The sequence below is a fragment of the Pecten maximus genome, chromosome 10 (genome assembly GCF_902652985.1).
Source record: "Pecten maximus chromosome 10, xPecMax1.1, whole genome shotgun sequence".
NCBI lineage: Eukaryota > Metazoa > Mollusca > Bivalvia > Pectinida > Pectinidae > Pecten > Pecten maximus.
The window spans coordinates 5,407,095-5,425,547 of NC_047024.1; the positions used below are offsets into that span (position 1 = coordinate 5,407,095).

The following is an 18,453-nucleotide window of genomic DNA, read 5'->3' on the forward strand; positions in this document are numbered from 1 at the left end:
ACATCTAACCGAAGACATAATATTTTAAGCTAAATTGCTATACACGTTTCTACTTTGTAACATTATAAATTTGATGCTTATTATAATGCCTAATGGTTACGTTTTCACTAGCCCGTTTCCTTACTTTGATACCATGACATTGTTGAGGTCTGACCTAGATTAGCAATTCAAGTGTCACCAATAACGTTGTAGACGTTTACCTTCCTCAACCCATTTACTATCTTTGTACTTTTTTTCAATGTTTCCAATAGGATACTTTCGTGTAACTTCGATTTAGTGTCCAGATTTTATTGATGCGTGTCCATATCATCAGAATTGATCGGCTCGCTATGTTTAAGCTTGTTGGTTTCTTAACCTTTTTGCTGTTGACTGAATACTCGATGGTAGTATTTGTGTAGGTGAACTGATATAACGCTATATATTTTGATGTATTCTATGATGAGGGAATTCGATTATTTTGTCAGCGCGTGGAAATAGTTATGGAGACAATGAGTTGACGTCTGGGGCTAGTTGTACTACTCGCATGTGCAGGTTTACTCACCTTGAATGATACTACATACGATGACTGGTAATATAGTCACCTTCAACATTCTCATGAAAATCTCCCCTGGTAATCCTATAAAACAAAAGGCATGGTTTCAAAATTCATCCTTTCAAGCTTTCCGGTATGTTGGTACCAAAGATTTCATTACTATACAAATGTTTTTTTTATTCCCAAATCCTTTGGAGACACCAAAAGGGCCTGTAATTATTTTTTACCATACATAGGTATGCGACTGTGAGACCTTTTATTTCCATCTTTTGAACATATATCAAATTCATGTTAATGATGGATTCGTTATTGTTGATCATGATGAGGGTAGTGGTGGTGGTGGTTATGATGATGATGATGATGATGATGATGATGATGATCAGTTTTTAAAAATGAAATAAGGTGAAATGAATTTGCATCAGTAATACACGAATTAAGACAAACTACTGATAAGTATATGGTTATCTTTTACTGGCCTCTATCCTTCAATCTGTAGTTTTGTTGACCTTTCTAGGAATATCTTATTACTACCAGTATAGGTTTCTTGGTAAAAATCTCCCAATCACGTGAAACTGTGCCTATTTTATTAATTACCATTTTATAATTGGCCTTTCTGGCCTGGATAACTCGTTGTATATCATAACAAAAACTGCCAACATCTATGCATGATATGGTTAAAAAAGATACTTGCTTCAAAATGGAGTTTGACACTGGTCATCAATTATTTCTACATAATAACTTAACAAATGCAGTTCTTTGAAGACTATTCCTTGTTCAAAGAACTCATGGAATATCTCGACAATCCCCACGGCCCGTCCTGATTCTCTATCAATGTCTCATGCTGGGTACACATGCTTGTAAATATGATAGCGTGTGATGTAAACCCAGATCATCAAGGAAGGACAACCCTGAACCCTATACAATCATGTTGTCCTTGGTTTGTAGCCTTCATCTGGTCAGCAGATCCCATGACTTTCTTAGTAATCTTGGTACCATTTTCAGTGTGTTTGACACATACCTGTCCAGAAGAATCCGGAAGAACAAAACTCATGAATTTGACATATCATACTTTTTTCCCACCACTGCACAATGTCCTTTACATGTGAGTATCTGTATTTTTTAAACATAGATGTATGTTTCATCCAAGATGACTGCAACACTGTCGCTATAAACAGTTTTTTTGGCAAATTCACGGATGATATGCTCAGTACATAGATACTGTATGACCATATTCTCATTCTGTGCAGAAGCTACCATATGGAATGTTTTAGATACACCACAGTTGCCGATTCCCTTTAGTAACCCTAGTTGTGGCCATGGAACATTTATCTTTAGCCAGAATCAAACCAAACCCTTATACGAAGAGTCACATTTTGCCCTTGGAAAGATAGCTAACACACAAGTCGTATTTATTGATTATATCATCAATTGACCAACCAATCCATGCCTTGCAATCATCATCAGATATCATCGAACAACCAAGGCGATTTTTGTCGTTACCTGCAGTCAGTTTTTCCCCAAAAAGTTAAGGACGCATTTGATTCTAGCTTTTGCCTTGTCATCGAGATGATCTTTTAGTGGACTAAGAATTTCAAGGCTAACATGAACATCTAGATGTAAGTCTTTGTCAACAAGATGGCTCGGAGATCCACAAGAGTCAGCAGGACACCGTTATTTCAGTAAAAGCGAAAGACGCACAAGATGTATAAGTGATAGGTGAAAATGAATACATATTGTAAATTAATAGAACAATGGCTAATAAAATAATTGCTGAATTCGCCAACATTTCCTGCGGAAGCGGAAGAAGCAGGGTCACAAAAGTCTTCACCCATTGCTTGGGCTTCCTATCACACATCTTAAAACTTTTGCAACACTTTACTGTGTCAACATTGCTTAACATTGATTCCTGAATACATTCTTCTGAATGGAGAAAACAATGCTAGTCAGAGATACAAACAGTTTCGGGAAGAAAGAGAAACATCCTTAACAGGTACAGTACGATCCGATCATAGATATCCAATGACCATAACATTATTTGTTAAAAACTTGTTGTAAAAGTATATTAAGCATATAAATTCGTTGAAAAAGAAATGCTATAAAATGTTTCCCAAATATATCGCACACTATGGTGCTGAAATATGGAACATACACCTGAGAGAGCACTTACATATATGTCATTGATATATGGTGCTTTGTCAAGTCATGAACTCACCTCACATACCAGTATGAGTGGCTGACCAAGACACCCTTTTATGTACCCAGCATGTCTATACAACGTATATAGCCTATGTCTTATATGAATAACTTACATTTTACCCATTTACAGGTAATATGTAGGCAGAAGGACATGTGTACCCTTTTCCATTTAAACCCTGTAATATACATCATGTGTAATAAATTAGAAATACAAGTCATTGTATGTCTAAGTAAGGACCAAAACCAGTGAAATATAGGACATACAATATTCCTAATCAGATTATAAACACGGAAGATGTAACTTTCATACTCGGGAATATACGTCATCAAAAACACCTATATATGACGTGGGTTACAGTCATTAGTATCGCTCATGACAGAAACTGTACACTTTTTTTTTAAAAAACGTGACGATAAAGTTGCTCTTGGCATTACAAAAACCTCTTCTGTTGTGCGTAGAAGTGGGTACCAGAACCTTGAGTTGGGCTTCCTGCAAAAGGCTGGGTGCTTAATGGGTCAAATACAGGAAAAGTTATCTCAAGCTATACATTGTCGGATGCCTACACGTGCAATATAAAAGTGGATTACCGGCTCATCTTTCCTGTTTAAAACCAAACTGGGAAAAATGATATATGTTTTGGTGAGGCAACTATTTATAATTTGTATGATAATGCAAAGTTCGAGAGAAATCGGGATGTGAGTGAAAACAGCTGGATCTCCACATCTCTGTCAGTAAGATGTTTAGAATTTCAGATCAATTACATCCTTTTGAGCTAATTCTTATACAGCCCCCAAATTCATCTAGTCGCCTCACGAGACCACAAAAGAATAAGTTTTTAACCGCCAACTTTTGTTAAATATACACACATTTTAATGACTCTGAAAATAAAGAAGCATCCTGTCTTGTTTGTTTTTATAAACAATTGAAGGATATTGCCTCCAGTCAAGGCAAAATGTTATAGAATTCATTTTAGTTGTTAGTTACTATGATGTTAGATGGTGATGTACCTTTAGTAAAGCTGATTCTGGTCTTATACTACCCACTGTATCCCACATTTAATATCCTATTATCACTGAAAAGGCTTTGCATGATACTCTTCAATCTTGTTTATTAATTTAGATATCCAGGCCTTACATAATGCTCTTATAACGACTATATTAATTTAGATATCCAGGCCTTACATCATACTCTTGTACCTTGTATATTAATTTAGATATCAATGCCTTACATAATACTCTTGTACCTTGTATATTACTTAAGATACATTGTATCAATGCCTTACATAATACTCTTGTACCGTGTATATTAATTTAGATATCCAGGCCTTACATAATACTCTTGTACCGTGTATATTAATTTAGATATCCAGGCCTTACATACTACTCTTGTACCTTGTATATTACTTTAGATACATTGTAGCAATGCCTTACATACTACTCGTGTACCTTGTATATTACTTTAGATACATTGTATCAATGCCTTACATAATACTCTTGTACCTTGTATATTAATTTAGATATCCAGGCCTTACATACTACTCTTGTACCTTGTATATTAATTTAGATATCCAGGCCTTACATACTACTCTTGTACCTTGTATATTACTTTAGATACATTGTAGCAATGCCTTACATAATACTCTTGTACCTTGTATATTAATTTAGATATCCAGGCCTTACATACTACTCTTGTACCTTGTATATTAATTTAGATATCCAGGCCTTACATAATACTCTTGTACCGTGTATATTACTTTAGATACATTGTAGCAATGCCTTACATAATACTCTTGTACCTTGTATATTAATTTAGATATCCAGGCCTTACATAATACTCTTGTACCTTGTATATTACTTTAGATACATTGTAGCAATGCCTTACATAATACTCGTGTACCTTGTATATTAATTTAGATATCCAGGCCTTACATAATACTCTTGTACCTTGTAAATGAACCATCTTTAAATGACCGAAGGAAAAAACTTGCTCTTCAATATGCCGCCCAATTGAAATCCAACCCAAAAAACCCAGCTTTTGATCTTGTTGTCAATCCGCAATACCGAAACATATTCACTCAAAACCAAAAACTCTTACCAACATTTAGCATTAGAATTTCGAATTTTCTTCATGAACTTAACATAAGCTTAGACAACATAGGCGAATACACCGTATCGGGTGTACCGCCATGGCTTGTCGAAACACCGGATATTAACCTAACTCTACACGAGAGGGCAAAATCGAGTGCATTACCCGAAGAACACAAATCCTCCTTTCGGGAATGCATTAAAGATTTTCCCGATCACGTTCAGATCTACACTGATGGCTCAAAAGATGGAGAAAAGGTCTCTGCAGCATGCTACTCCGATCACCATTGCTCTTCAATCCGCTTACCAGATGGTGCCTCTATTTTCTCTGCAGAAGCATGTGCCATCGATTTGGCCCTCGACCATATCGAAGAACAACGCATTAGAAAGGCAATCATTTGTTCCGACTCTCTACCTGTCCTTCAGAATTTACAATTACGAGATCCAAATAATATACTCATACAAAACCTTGTTTTACGAATAACTCGTATTATAAAAAAATGCAAAATAACATTACTTTGGATTCCGAGCCATGTCGGAATTAAAGGCAACGAACTTGTTGACCGCCAAGCAAAACATGCTATAAATCTGCAACAAACAAATATCAAAATACCACATACAGGTTTCAAACCTGTAATTAGTTCTGCCATTCAGAGTAAATGGCAGCAACGCTGGTCTCTCGAGACAAGCAACAAACTTTTTAAAGTACAACCAAAACTTAAAACACCAACACCAAGTCGGAAGGATCGTAGAGAGGAAATAGTCCTTTCTCGGCTTCGTACCGGGCACACATATCCTACTCATTCATTCCTTTTGAAACGAGAGGATCCACCGGTGTGATATGCATGTGATGCTCAATTCACAGTGGAGCATTTTTTAATAGAATGTTCCGATTTCAAGCACATTCGTGATAAATACTTTCGAGTCCCGGATATGAAAACCCTTTTCAGTTCCGTGGATTCGAAAACAATATTTAACTACTTGAAATAAATCGATCTATTTTATAGACTTTGATGTCGTTTGCGTTACTCTCTTTGACGTTTTATTTATATCACAAAGTTCACATAATCTATTCCTACATATATATATTTTACCATTTTTAACCAACTTTTTTATCATAATGATCTAAATATACAATACGAATGCTTTTAAAGATGACAAATTTTATCTGATTTTAACTTTAAAAATAAAAAAAACGATAGTATATTGTTTGGCCCTAAATGACCCTAGTTGTCGATGGGCCGTAAAACATAAACAAACAAACAAATTATAGTATATTATTTTATATCATTATACTATATCATTGTAGTACATAATTTTATATCGTTATACTATATCATTGTGGTATATCATTGTATATCATTATAGCATATCATCATAGTAAATTACAAATGTAGTATATCATTGCGTTGATTATTAGACGTTTATATCAGTGATTTATTACTAAATGTATACTGAACAGTAAATGTGCTGTCATTTGCGTAATATCTTACTACCCTCACATAACATGAATTACAATTGCGCCCATTGACAATGTAACATCTGCATGGGTATGTTTAGCATATATAAAAAACTCTATATGAAATGACAGTCTGTTTTTTATCGTCCGGCTTAACTCGAAGATATAAGCGAAACATGTTGAAACTGAGTAGGAACGCCTAATCCATTGATCGCATATTGAATGTATTTTTATATTTTACACTGGAATAAATTTAAGAGCTTGTTATATTTAAACATATTGTTTGACCTTTTTGTCACGCTTTTTTGAGGCTGGAATGTTAATGGATAGTGTGTGGTGCAGATGTCATTTTCAAAATATGTTCAATTTCTTCCAGTTTTATATCGCCTGCCGTACAAACAGTTGCGAAAGTGCAACTGTGAGGGTATTTTTCAGCGACGAGCGACTTTGAAGTTTTGAATTTTCTGTATAGTTAGATAAAAAAGGGGCATATAGTCAAGAATTTCAGGTCCAAGGAAATGACGAGGTTTTAGCTTTTTCCACAATCGAAAGTATAACACTCCTCATACCACATTATCATACAATAGTATAGTAGAGAGTATTACACTCCTCATACCACATTATCGTACAATAGTATAGTAGAGAGTATTACACTCCTCATACCACATTATCGTACAATAGTATAGTAGAGAGTATTACACTCCTCATACCACATTATCGAACAATAGTATAGTAGAGAGTATTACACTCCTCATACCACATTATCGTACAATAGTATAGTAGAGAGTATTACACTCCTCATACCACATTATCGAACAATAGTATAGTAGAGAGTATTACACTCCTCATACCACATTATCCTACAATATTATAGTAGAGAGTATTACACTCCTCATACCACATTATCGTACAACAGTATAGTAGAGAGTATTACACTCCTCATACCACATTATCGTACAGTAGTATAGTAGAGAGTATTACACTCCTCATACCACATTATCGTACAATATTATAGTAGAGAGTATTACACTCCTCATACCACATTATCGTACAATATTATAGTAGAGAGTATTACACTCCTCATACCACATTATCGTACAATAGTATAGTAGAGAGTATTACACTCCTCATACCACATTATCGTACAATATTATAGTAGAGAGTATTACACTCCTCATACCACATTATCGAACAATAGTATAGTAGAGAGTATTACACTCCTCATACCACATTATCGAACAATAGTATAGTAGAGAGTATTACACTCCACATACCACATTATCGTACAGTAGTATAGTAGAGAGTATTACACTCCTCATACCACATTATCGTACAATAGTATAGTAGAGAGTATTACACTCCTCATACCACATTATCGTACAATATTATAGTAGAAAGTATTACACTCCTCATACCACATTATCGTACAGTAGTATAGTAGAGAGTATTACACTCCTCATACCACATTATCGTACAATAGTATAGTAGAGAGTATTACACTCCTCATACCACATTATCGTACAATAGTATAGTAGAGAGTATTACACTCCTCATACCACATTATCGTACAATATTATAGTAGAGAGTATTACACCCCTCATACCACATTATCGTACAGTAGTATAGTAGAGAGTATTACACTCCTCATACCACATTATCGTACAATATTATAGCAGAGAGTGTTACACTCCTCATACCACATTATCGTACAATAGTATAGTAGAGAGTATTACACTCGTCATACCACATTATCGTACAGTATTATAGTAGAGAGTATTACACTCCTCATACCACATTATCGTACAACAGTATAGTACAGAGTATTACACTCCTCATACCACAATATCGTACAATAGTATAGTAGAGAGTATTACACTCCTCATACCACATTATCGTACAATAGTATAGTAGAGAGTATTACACTCCTCATACCACATTATCGTACAATAAGATAGTAGAGAGTATTACACCCCTCATACCACATTATCGTACAATAGTCAAGTACAGAGTATTACACTCCTCATACCACATTATCGTACAATAGTATAGTAGAGAGTATTACACTCCTCATACCACATTATCGTACAACAGTATAGTAGAGAGTATTACACTCCTCATACCACATTATCGTACAACAGTATAGTAGAGAGTATTACACTCCTCATACCACATTATCGTACAATAGTATAGTAGAGAGTATTACACTACTTATATCACATTATCGTACAGTATTATAATACAGAGTATTACACTCCTCATACCACATTATCGTACAACAGTATAGTAGAGAATATTACACTCCTCATACCACATTATCGTACAATATTATAGTAGAGAGTATTACACTCCTCATACCACATTATCGTACAATAGTATAGTAAAGAATATTACACTATTCATACCACATTATCGTACAATAGTATAGTAGAGAGTATTACACTCCTCATACCACATTATCGTACAATAGTATAATAGAGAGTATTACACTCCTCATACCACATTATCGTACAGTATTATAGTAGAGAGTATTACACTCCTCCTACCACATTATCGTACAACAGTATAGTAGAGAGTATTACACTCCTCATACCACATTATCGTACAACAGTATAGTAGAGAGTATTACACTCCTCATACCACATTATCGTACAACAGTATAGTAGAGAGTATTACACTCCTCATACCACATTATCGTACAATAGTATAGTAGAGAGTATTACACTCCTCATACCACATTATCGTACAATATTATAGTAGAGAGTATTACACCCCTCATACCACATTATCGTACAGTAGTATAGTAGAGAGTATTACACTCCTCATACCACATTATCGTACAATATTATAGCAGAGAGTGTTACACTCCTCATACCACATTATCGTACAATAGTATAGTAGAGAGTATTACACTCGTCATACCACATTATCGTACAGTATTATAGTAGAGAGTATTACACTCCTCATACCACATTATCGTACAACAGTATAGTACAGAGTATTACACTCCTCATACCACAATATCGTACAATAGTATAGTAGAGAGTATTACACTCCTCATACCACATTATCGTACAATAGTATAGTAGAGAGTATTACACTCCTCATACCACATTATCGTACAATAAGATAGTAGAGAGTATTACACCCCTCATACCACATTATCGTACAATAGTCAAGTACAGAGTATTACACTCCTCATACCACATTATCGTACAATAGTATAGTAGAGAGTATTACACTCCTCATACCACATTATCGTACAACAGTATAGTAGAGAGTATTACACTCCTCATACCACATTATCGTACAACAGTATAGTAGAGAGTATTACACTCCTCATACCACATTATCGTACAATAGTATAGTAGAGAGTATTACACTACTTATATCACATTATCGTACAGTATTATAATACAGAGTATTACACTCCTCATACCACATTATCGTACAACAGTATAGTAGAGAATATTACACTCCTCATACCACATTATCGTACAATATTATAGTAGAGAGTATTACACTCCTCATACCACATTATCGTACAATAGTATAGTAAAGAATATTACACTATTCATACCACATTATCGTACAATAGTATAGTAGAGAGTATTACACTCCTCATACCACATTATCGTACAATAGTATAATAGAGAGTATTACACTCCTCATACCACATTATCGTACAGTATTATAGTAGAGAGTATTACACTCCTCCTACCACATTATCGTACAACAGTATAGTAGAGAGTATTACACTCCTCATACCACATTATCGTACAACAGTATAGTAGAGAGTATTACACTCCTCATACCACATTATCGTACAACAGTATAGTAGAGAGTATTACACTCCTCATACCACATTATCTTACAATAGTATAGTAGAGAGTATTACACTCCTCATACCACATTATCGTACAATAGTATAGTAGAGAGTATTACACTCCTCATACCACATTATCGTACAATATTATAATACAGAGGATTACACTCCTCATACCACATTATCGTACAATAGTATAACAGAGAGTATTACACTCGTCATACCACATTATCGTTCAATAGTATAGTAGAGAGTATTACACCCCTCATACCACATTATCGTACAATAGTATAACAGAGAGTATTACACTCGTCATACCACATTATCGTACAATAGTATAGTAGAGAGTATTACAGTCCTCATACCACATTATCGTACAATAGTATAGTGTAATACTCTCTACTATAATACTGTACGATAATGTGGTATGAGGAGTGTAATACTCTCTATTATACTATTGTACGATAATGTGGTATGAGGAGTGTAATACTCTCTACTTTACTATTGTACGATAATGTGGTATGAGTAGTGTAATATTCTTTACTATACTATTGTACGATAATGTGGTATGAGGAGTGTAATACTCTCTACTATAATATTGTACGATAATGTGGTATGAGGAGTGTAATATTCTCTACTATACTGTTGTACGATAATGTGGTATGAGGAGTGTAATACTCTGTATTATAATAGTGTACGATAATGTGATATAAGTAGTGTAATACTCTCTACTATTCTATTGTACGATAATGTGGTATGATGATTGAAATACTCTCTACTATTCTATTGTACGATAATGTGGTATGAGGAGTGTAATACTCTCTACTATACTATTGTACGATAATGTGGTATGAGGAGTGTAATACTCTCTACTATACTATTGTACGATAATGTGGTATGAGGAGTGTAATACTCTGTACTTGACTATTGTACGATAATGTGGTATGAGGGGTGTAATACTCTCTACTATAATATTGTACGATAATGTGGTATGAGGAGTGTAATACTCTCTACTATACTATTGTACGATAATGTGGTATGAGGAGTGTAATGCTCTCTACTATACTATTGTACGATATTGTGGTATGAGGAGTGTAATACTCTGTACTATACTGTTGTACGATAATGTGGTATGAGGAGTGTAATACTCTCTACTATAATACTGTACGATAATGTGGTATGACGAGTGTAATACTCTCTACTATACTATTGTACGATAATGTGGTATGAGGAGTGTAACACTCTCTGCTATAATATTGTACGATAATGTGGTATGAGGAGTGTAATACTCTCTACTATACTACTGTACGATAATGTGGTATGTGGAGTGTAATACTCTCTACTATACTATTGTTCGATAATGTGGTATGAGGAGTGTAATACTCTCTACTATACTATTGTTCGATAATGTGGTATGAGGAGTGTAATACTCTCTACTATAATATTGTACGATAATGTGGTATGAGGAGTGTAATACTCTCTACTATACTATTGTACGATAATGTGGTATGAGGAGTGTAATACTCTCTACTATAATATTGTACGATAATGTGGTATGAGGAGTGTAATACTCTCTACTATAATATTGTACGATAATGTGGTATGAGGAGTGTAATACTCTCTACTATACTACTGTACGATAATGTGGTATGAGGAGTGTAATACTCTCTACTATACTGTTGTACGATAATGTGGTATGAGGAGTGTAATACTCTCTACTATAATATTGTAGGATAATGTGGTATGAGGAGTGTAATACTCTCTACTATACTATTGTTCGATAATGTGGTATGAGGAGTGTAATACTCTCTACTATAATATTGTACGATAATGTGGTATGAGGAGTGTAATATTCGCTACTATAATATTGTACGATAATGAGGTATGAGGAGTGTAATACTCTCTACTATAATACCACATTATCGTACAATAGTATAGTAGAGAGTATTACACTCCTCATACCACATTATCGTACAACAGTATAGTAGAGAGTATTACACTCCCCATACAACATTATCGTACAATAGTATAGTAGAGAGTATTACACTCGTCATACCACATGATCGTACAATAGGATAGTAGAGAGTATTACACTCCTCATACCACATTATCGTACAATAGTATAGTAGAGAGTATTACACTCGTCATACCACATTATCGTACAATAGTATAGTAGAGAGCATTACACTCCTCATACCACATTATCGTACAGTAGTATAGTAGAGAGTATTACACCCCTCATACCACATTATCGTACAATAGTATAGTAGAGAGTATTACACTCCTTATACCACATTATCGTACAATATTATAGTAGAGAGTATTACACTCGTCATACCACATTATCGTACAATAGTATAGTAGAGAGTATTACACTCGCCATACCACATTATCGTACAACAGTATAGTAGAGAGTATTACACTCCCCATACAACATTATCGTACAATAGTATAGTAGAGAGTATTACACTCGCCATACCAAATTATCGTACAACAGTATAGTAGAGAGTATTACACTCCCCATACAACATTATCGTACAATAGTATAGTAGAGAGTATTTCAATCCTCATACCACATTATCGTACAATAGTATAGTAGAGAGTATTACACTCCTCATACATCATTATCGTACAATAGTATAGTAGAGAGTATTACACTCCTCATACCACATTATCGTACAATAGTATAGTAGAGAGTATTACACTCCTCATACATCATTATCGTACAATAGTATAGTAGAGAGTATTACACTCCTCATACCACATTATCGTACAACAGTATAATAGAGAGTATTACACCCCTCATACCACAATATCATACAATAGTATAGTAGAGAGTATTACACTCCACATACCACATTACCATACAATAGTATAATAGAGAGTATTACACTCCTCATACCACATTATCGTACAACAGTATAGTAGAGAGTGTTACACTCCTCATACCACATTATCGTACAATTGTAAAGTAGAGAGTATTACACTCCTCATACCACATTATCGTACAATAGTATAGTAGAGAGTATTACACTCCTCATACCACATTATCGTACAATAGTATAGTAGAGAGAATTACACTCCTCATACCACATTATCGTACAATAGTATAACAGAGAGTATTACACTCCTCATACCACATTATCGTACCATATTATAATAGAGAGTATTACAGTCCTCATACCACATTATCGTACAATAGTATAGTAGAGAGTATTACACTCCCCATACAACATTATCGTACAATAGTATAGTAGAGAGTATTACACTCGTCATACCACATTATCGTATAATATTATAGTAGAGAGTATTACACTCCTCATACCACATTATCGTACAGTAATATAGTAGAGAGTGTTACACTCCTCATACCACATTATCGTACAGTAGTATAGTAGAGAGTATTACACTCATCATATCACATTATCGTTCAATAGTAAAGTGGAGAGTATTACACTCCTCATACCACATTATCGTACAATAGTATAACAGAGAGTATTACACTCCTCATACCACATTATCGTACAATATTATAACAGAGAGTATTACAGTCCTCATACCACATTATGGTACAATAGTATAGTAGAGAGTATTACACTCCTCATACCACATTATCGTACAATATTATAGTAAAGAGTATTACACTCCTCATACCGCATTATCGTACAATAGTATAATAGAGAGTATTACACACCTCATACCACATTATCGTACAATATTATAATAGAGAGTATTACACTCCTCATACCACATTATCGTACAATAGTATAGTAGAGAGTATTACACTCCTCATACCACATTATCGTACAATAGTATAGTAGAGAGTATTACACTCCTCATACCACATTATCGTACAGTAGTATAATAGAGAGTATTACACTCGTCATACCACATTATCGTACAATAGTTTAGTAGAGAGTATTACACCCCTCATACCACATTATCGTACAGTAGTATAGTAGAGAGTATTACACTCCACATACCACATTATCGTACAATAGTATAGTAGAGAGTATTACACTCCTCATACCACAATATCGTACAATAGTATAGTGGAGAGTATTACACTCCTCATACCACAATATCGTACAATAGTATAGTACAGAGTATTACACTCCTCATACCACAATATCGTACAATAGTATAGTACAGAGTATTACACTCCTCATACAACATTATCGTACAATAGTATAATAGAGAGTATTACACTCCTCATACCACATTATCGTACAATAGTATAGTAGAGAGTATTACACTCCTCATACCACAGGGGGTGTTTATATCTCCATAGATTTAGTTTAGCTAGGTGTGTTTCTTTTACAAATACTCTCATATTTACGTTAAATTAATTTTCTAAGTGGTGGCGAAATCCTTATTCAACCAGAGGATATATTTCCTTTCTTTATCCTAATACTAAGGAATAAATAATAGGGAGTACTGTAGTTTTGTATTGTCTGCACAGATCTTTAAAATTATGTAAATCAAGTTTGTGAAAAAATCTATTTGAAGGGTAATTCAATTTTTATTTCCAATGGGTTTAAGCTTGTTAAAACTGGTATTTCGTAGTATGACCCTTATGTACTATTACTGGTTTTCCATGTATCGATTGTAGTAGCTATTTCCGGTGTTTTTATGGTCATATCCACTTGAGGTATTTTACCAGTATTTTTATCTATTCTAGTGCGTATGTTAGGGACATTAAGCATGATGAGATCGTTATCATTCAGCCTCAGTTAATTTTCCACTACTTCTCCCTGTATTCAATTATCGGTATTACCCTAAAACGGGCTGTGTCGTTAAAAACTCCTCAAATGGTGGAATGTGGCTATTAACTGTGGTGAACAACAGCATGTCTATTCAAAGTGTCCAGATGTGGATGAGCGATGTTGTCACAGTGTGTGAACACACGACGAACACAAGATACACGAATCTTTATACTAGGCTCAATATATGTCATAATATATATCGCAGGTGACGGGGACAGCTCCTACCTAACAGTTCTCTGTATTGAGGACAGGTGACTAAGACAGCTCCTACCTAACAGTCCTCTGTAATGAGGACAGGTGACTAAGACAGCTCCTACCTAACAGTTCTCTGTATTGAGGACAGGTGACTAAGACAGCTTCTACCTAACAGTTCTCTGTATTGAGGACGGGTGACTGAGGTACCTCCTACCTAACAGCCCTCTGTATTGAGGACGGGTGACTGAGGTACCTCCTACCTAACAGTTCTCTGTATTGAGGACGAGTGACTGGGACACCTCCTACCTAACAGCCCTCTGTATTGAGGACAGGTGACTGAGGTACCTCCTACCTAACAGTTCTCTGTATTGAGGACAGGTGACTGAGGTACCTCCTACCTAACAGTCCTCTGTATTGAGGACGGGTGACTGAGGTACCTCCTACCTAACAGACCTCTGTATTGAGGACGGGTGACTGAGGTACCTCCTACCTAACAGTTCTCTGTATTGAGGACAGGTGACTGAGGTACCTCCTACCTAACAGTCCTCTGTATTGAGGACGGGTGACGGGGGCACCTCCTACCTAACAGTTCTCTGTATTGAGGACGGGTGACGGGGGCACCTCCTACCTAACAGCCCTCTGTATTGAGGACAGGTGACTGATGTACCTCCTACCTAACAGCCCTCTGTATTGAGGACGGGTGACTGAGGTACCTCCTACCTAACAGACCTCTGTATTGAGGACGGGTGACTGAGGTACCTCCTACCTAACAGTCCTCTGTATTGAGGACGGGTGACTGGGACACCTCCTACCTAACAGCCCTCTGTATTGAGGACAGGTGACTGAGGTACCTCCTACCTAACAGCCCTCTGTATTGAGGACGGGTGACTGGGACACCTCCTACCTAACAGCCCTCTGTATTGAGGACGGGTGACTGATGTACCTCCTACCTAACAGTCCTCTGTATTGAGGACGGGTGACTGAGGTACCTCCTACCTAATAGTCCTCTGTATTGAGGACGGGTGACTGATGTACCTCCTACCTAACAGACCTCTGTATTGAGGACGGGTGACTAAGGTATCTCCTACCTAACAGCCCTCTGTATTGAGGACGGGTGACTGAGGTACCTCCTACCTAACATACCTCTGTATTGAGGACGGGTGACTGATGTACCTCCTACCTAACAGTCCTCTGTATTGAGGACGGGTGACTGAGGTACCTCCTACCTAACAGCCCTCTGTATTGAGGACGGGTGACGGGGGCACCTCCTACCTAACAGCCCTCTGTATTGAGGACTGGTGACTGAGGTACCTCCTACCTAACAGCCCTCTGTATTGAGGACGGGTGACTGAGGTACCTCCTACCTAACAGTCCTCTGTATTGAGGACGGGTGACTGATGTACCTCCTACCTAACAGCCCTCTGTATTGAGGACGGGTGACTGGGACACCTCCTACCTAACAGCCCTCTGTATTGAGGACGGGTGACTGAGATACCTCCTACCTAACAGACCTCTGTATTGAGGACGGGTGACTGAGGTACCTCCTACCTAACAGTCGTCTGTATTGAGGACGGGTGACTGAGGTACCTCCTACCTAACAGTCCTCTGTATTGAGGACGGGTGACTGAGGTACCTCCTACCTAACAGTCCTCTGTATTGAGGACGGGTGACTGATGTACCTCCTACCTAACAGTCCTCTGTATTGAGGACGGGTGACTGATGTACCTCCTACCAAACAGTCGTCTGTATTGAGGACGGGTGACTGAGGTACCTCCTACCTAACAGTCCTCTGTATTGAGGACGGGTGACTGATGTACCTCCTACCTAACAGACCTCTGTATTGAGGGCTGGTGACTGGGACAGCTCCTACCTAACAGACCTCTGTATTGAGGACTGGTGACTGAGGTACCTCCTACCTAACAGCCCTCTGTATTGAGGACGGGTGACTGAGGTACCTCCTACCTAACAGCCCTCTGTATTGAGGACAGGTGACTGAGGTACCTCCTACCTAACAGCCCTCTGTATTGAGGGCTGGTGACTGAGGTACCTCCTACCTAACAGTCCTCTGTATTGAGGACGGGTGACTGAGGTACCTCCTACCTAACAGCCCTCTGTATTGAGGACGGGTGACGGGGGCAGCTCCTACCTAACAGTCCTCTGTATTGAGGACGGGTGACGGGGGCACCTCCTACCTAACAGTCCTCTGTATTGAGGACAGGTGACTGATGTACCTCCTACCTAACAGTTCTCTGTATTGAGGACGGGTGACGGGGGCACCTCCTACCTAACAGCCCTCTGTATTGAGGACGGGTGACTGAGGTACCTCCTACCTAACAGTTCTCTGTATTGAGGACGGGTGACTGAGGTACCTCCTACCTAACAGTCCTCTGTATTGAGGACGGGTGACTGAGGTACCTCCTACCTAACAGCCCTCTGTATTGAGGACGGGTGACTGGGACACCTCCTACCTAACAGACCTCTGTATTAAGGACGAGTGACTGGGACACCTCCTACCTAACAGACCTCTGTATTGAGGACGGGTGACTGGGACACCTCCTACCTAACAGACCTCTGTATTGAGGACGGGTGACTGCGACAGCTCCTGTGTACTGAATGCAAGTCAGGTTTAGGAGGCAAATTACTGCTACTGACCAAATGTTTTGTCAGTAGGAAGCTACCAATGCAATATACACGCTATTAACATACAGTTTACCGAATAATGCAACCACATCTGGTATAAATTCAACACGGAGCGTTTGGTGTTCCAGCCGACGCGGTGATCTAAAACTTGATCTTTTTCATTCTATGGAAAGCGTCTGCGAAAATTTTAAAGAATGTGATATCAATAACAAGTTTAATTTATTAATGGATAATTCAGATATTCAGTATTTATTAGGTAAAACAATATTTTTAATGCTTCGTAGAAGAAGAGTGTTTTTAAAATAATGCGTCTTCTTATCTATTCAAATGTACATGTATATTAGTAGTATTCTATGCTTTTAGTCTATGTAATATTTTTAGATGCATATCCCTGTGTATTTGATGAAATATAGTTTTAATGACACAAAGTGTCTCGTAAGCCAGTAATGGCTGGATGTTGATATAGTTTTATGTATTTTGAAAAGTTGTAATTGATATGTGTATATATTAACATGTGACACTATAATAAAATATTTTATTTTATTGATTGGTGTTCCAGCCGACGCGGTTTACCGTGACGAAAATAAAAAAAAAATTGTTGAGTACTTTTCAAAGAATAGAAACTAACTCCTGTCGGCCATTTTGTTTTCTCAATCAGTCTGAAAATCCAATTGGCACAACGAGTAACCTATACATTGAAACCAATAAATATCCTTCTAGTACTTAAGAAATAGTAAGAAAGTTTTGTAAAAAAATT

At 36.8% G+C, this 18,453-nt stretch overlaps 1 protein-coding gene across 1 annotated transcript in view; it reads right to left on the bottom strand.

Moving 5' to 3' along the window:
• Nucleotides 1-18,453, bottom strand: part of LOC117336294 (excitatory amino acid transporter-like) — a 64,003-nt gene that overhangs the window by 42,915 nt on the left and 2,635 nt on the right. Inside the window, exon 2 of the mRNA XM_033896783.1 lies at nucleotides 542-616. Within this exon, the coding sequence (XP_033752674.1) occupies nucleotides 542-616 (75 nt within the window). The remainder of the gene's footprint in view (nucleotides 1-541; nucleotides 617-18,453) is intronic.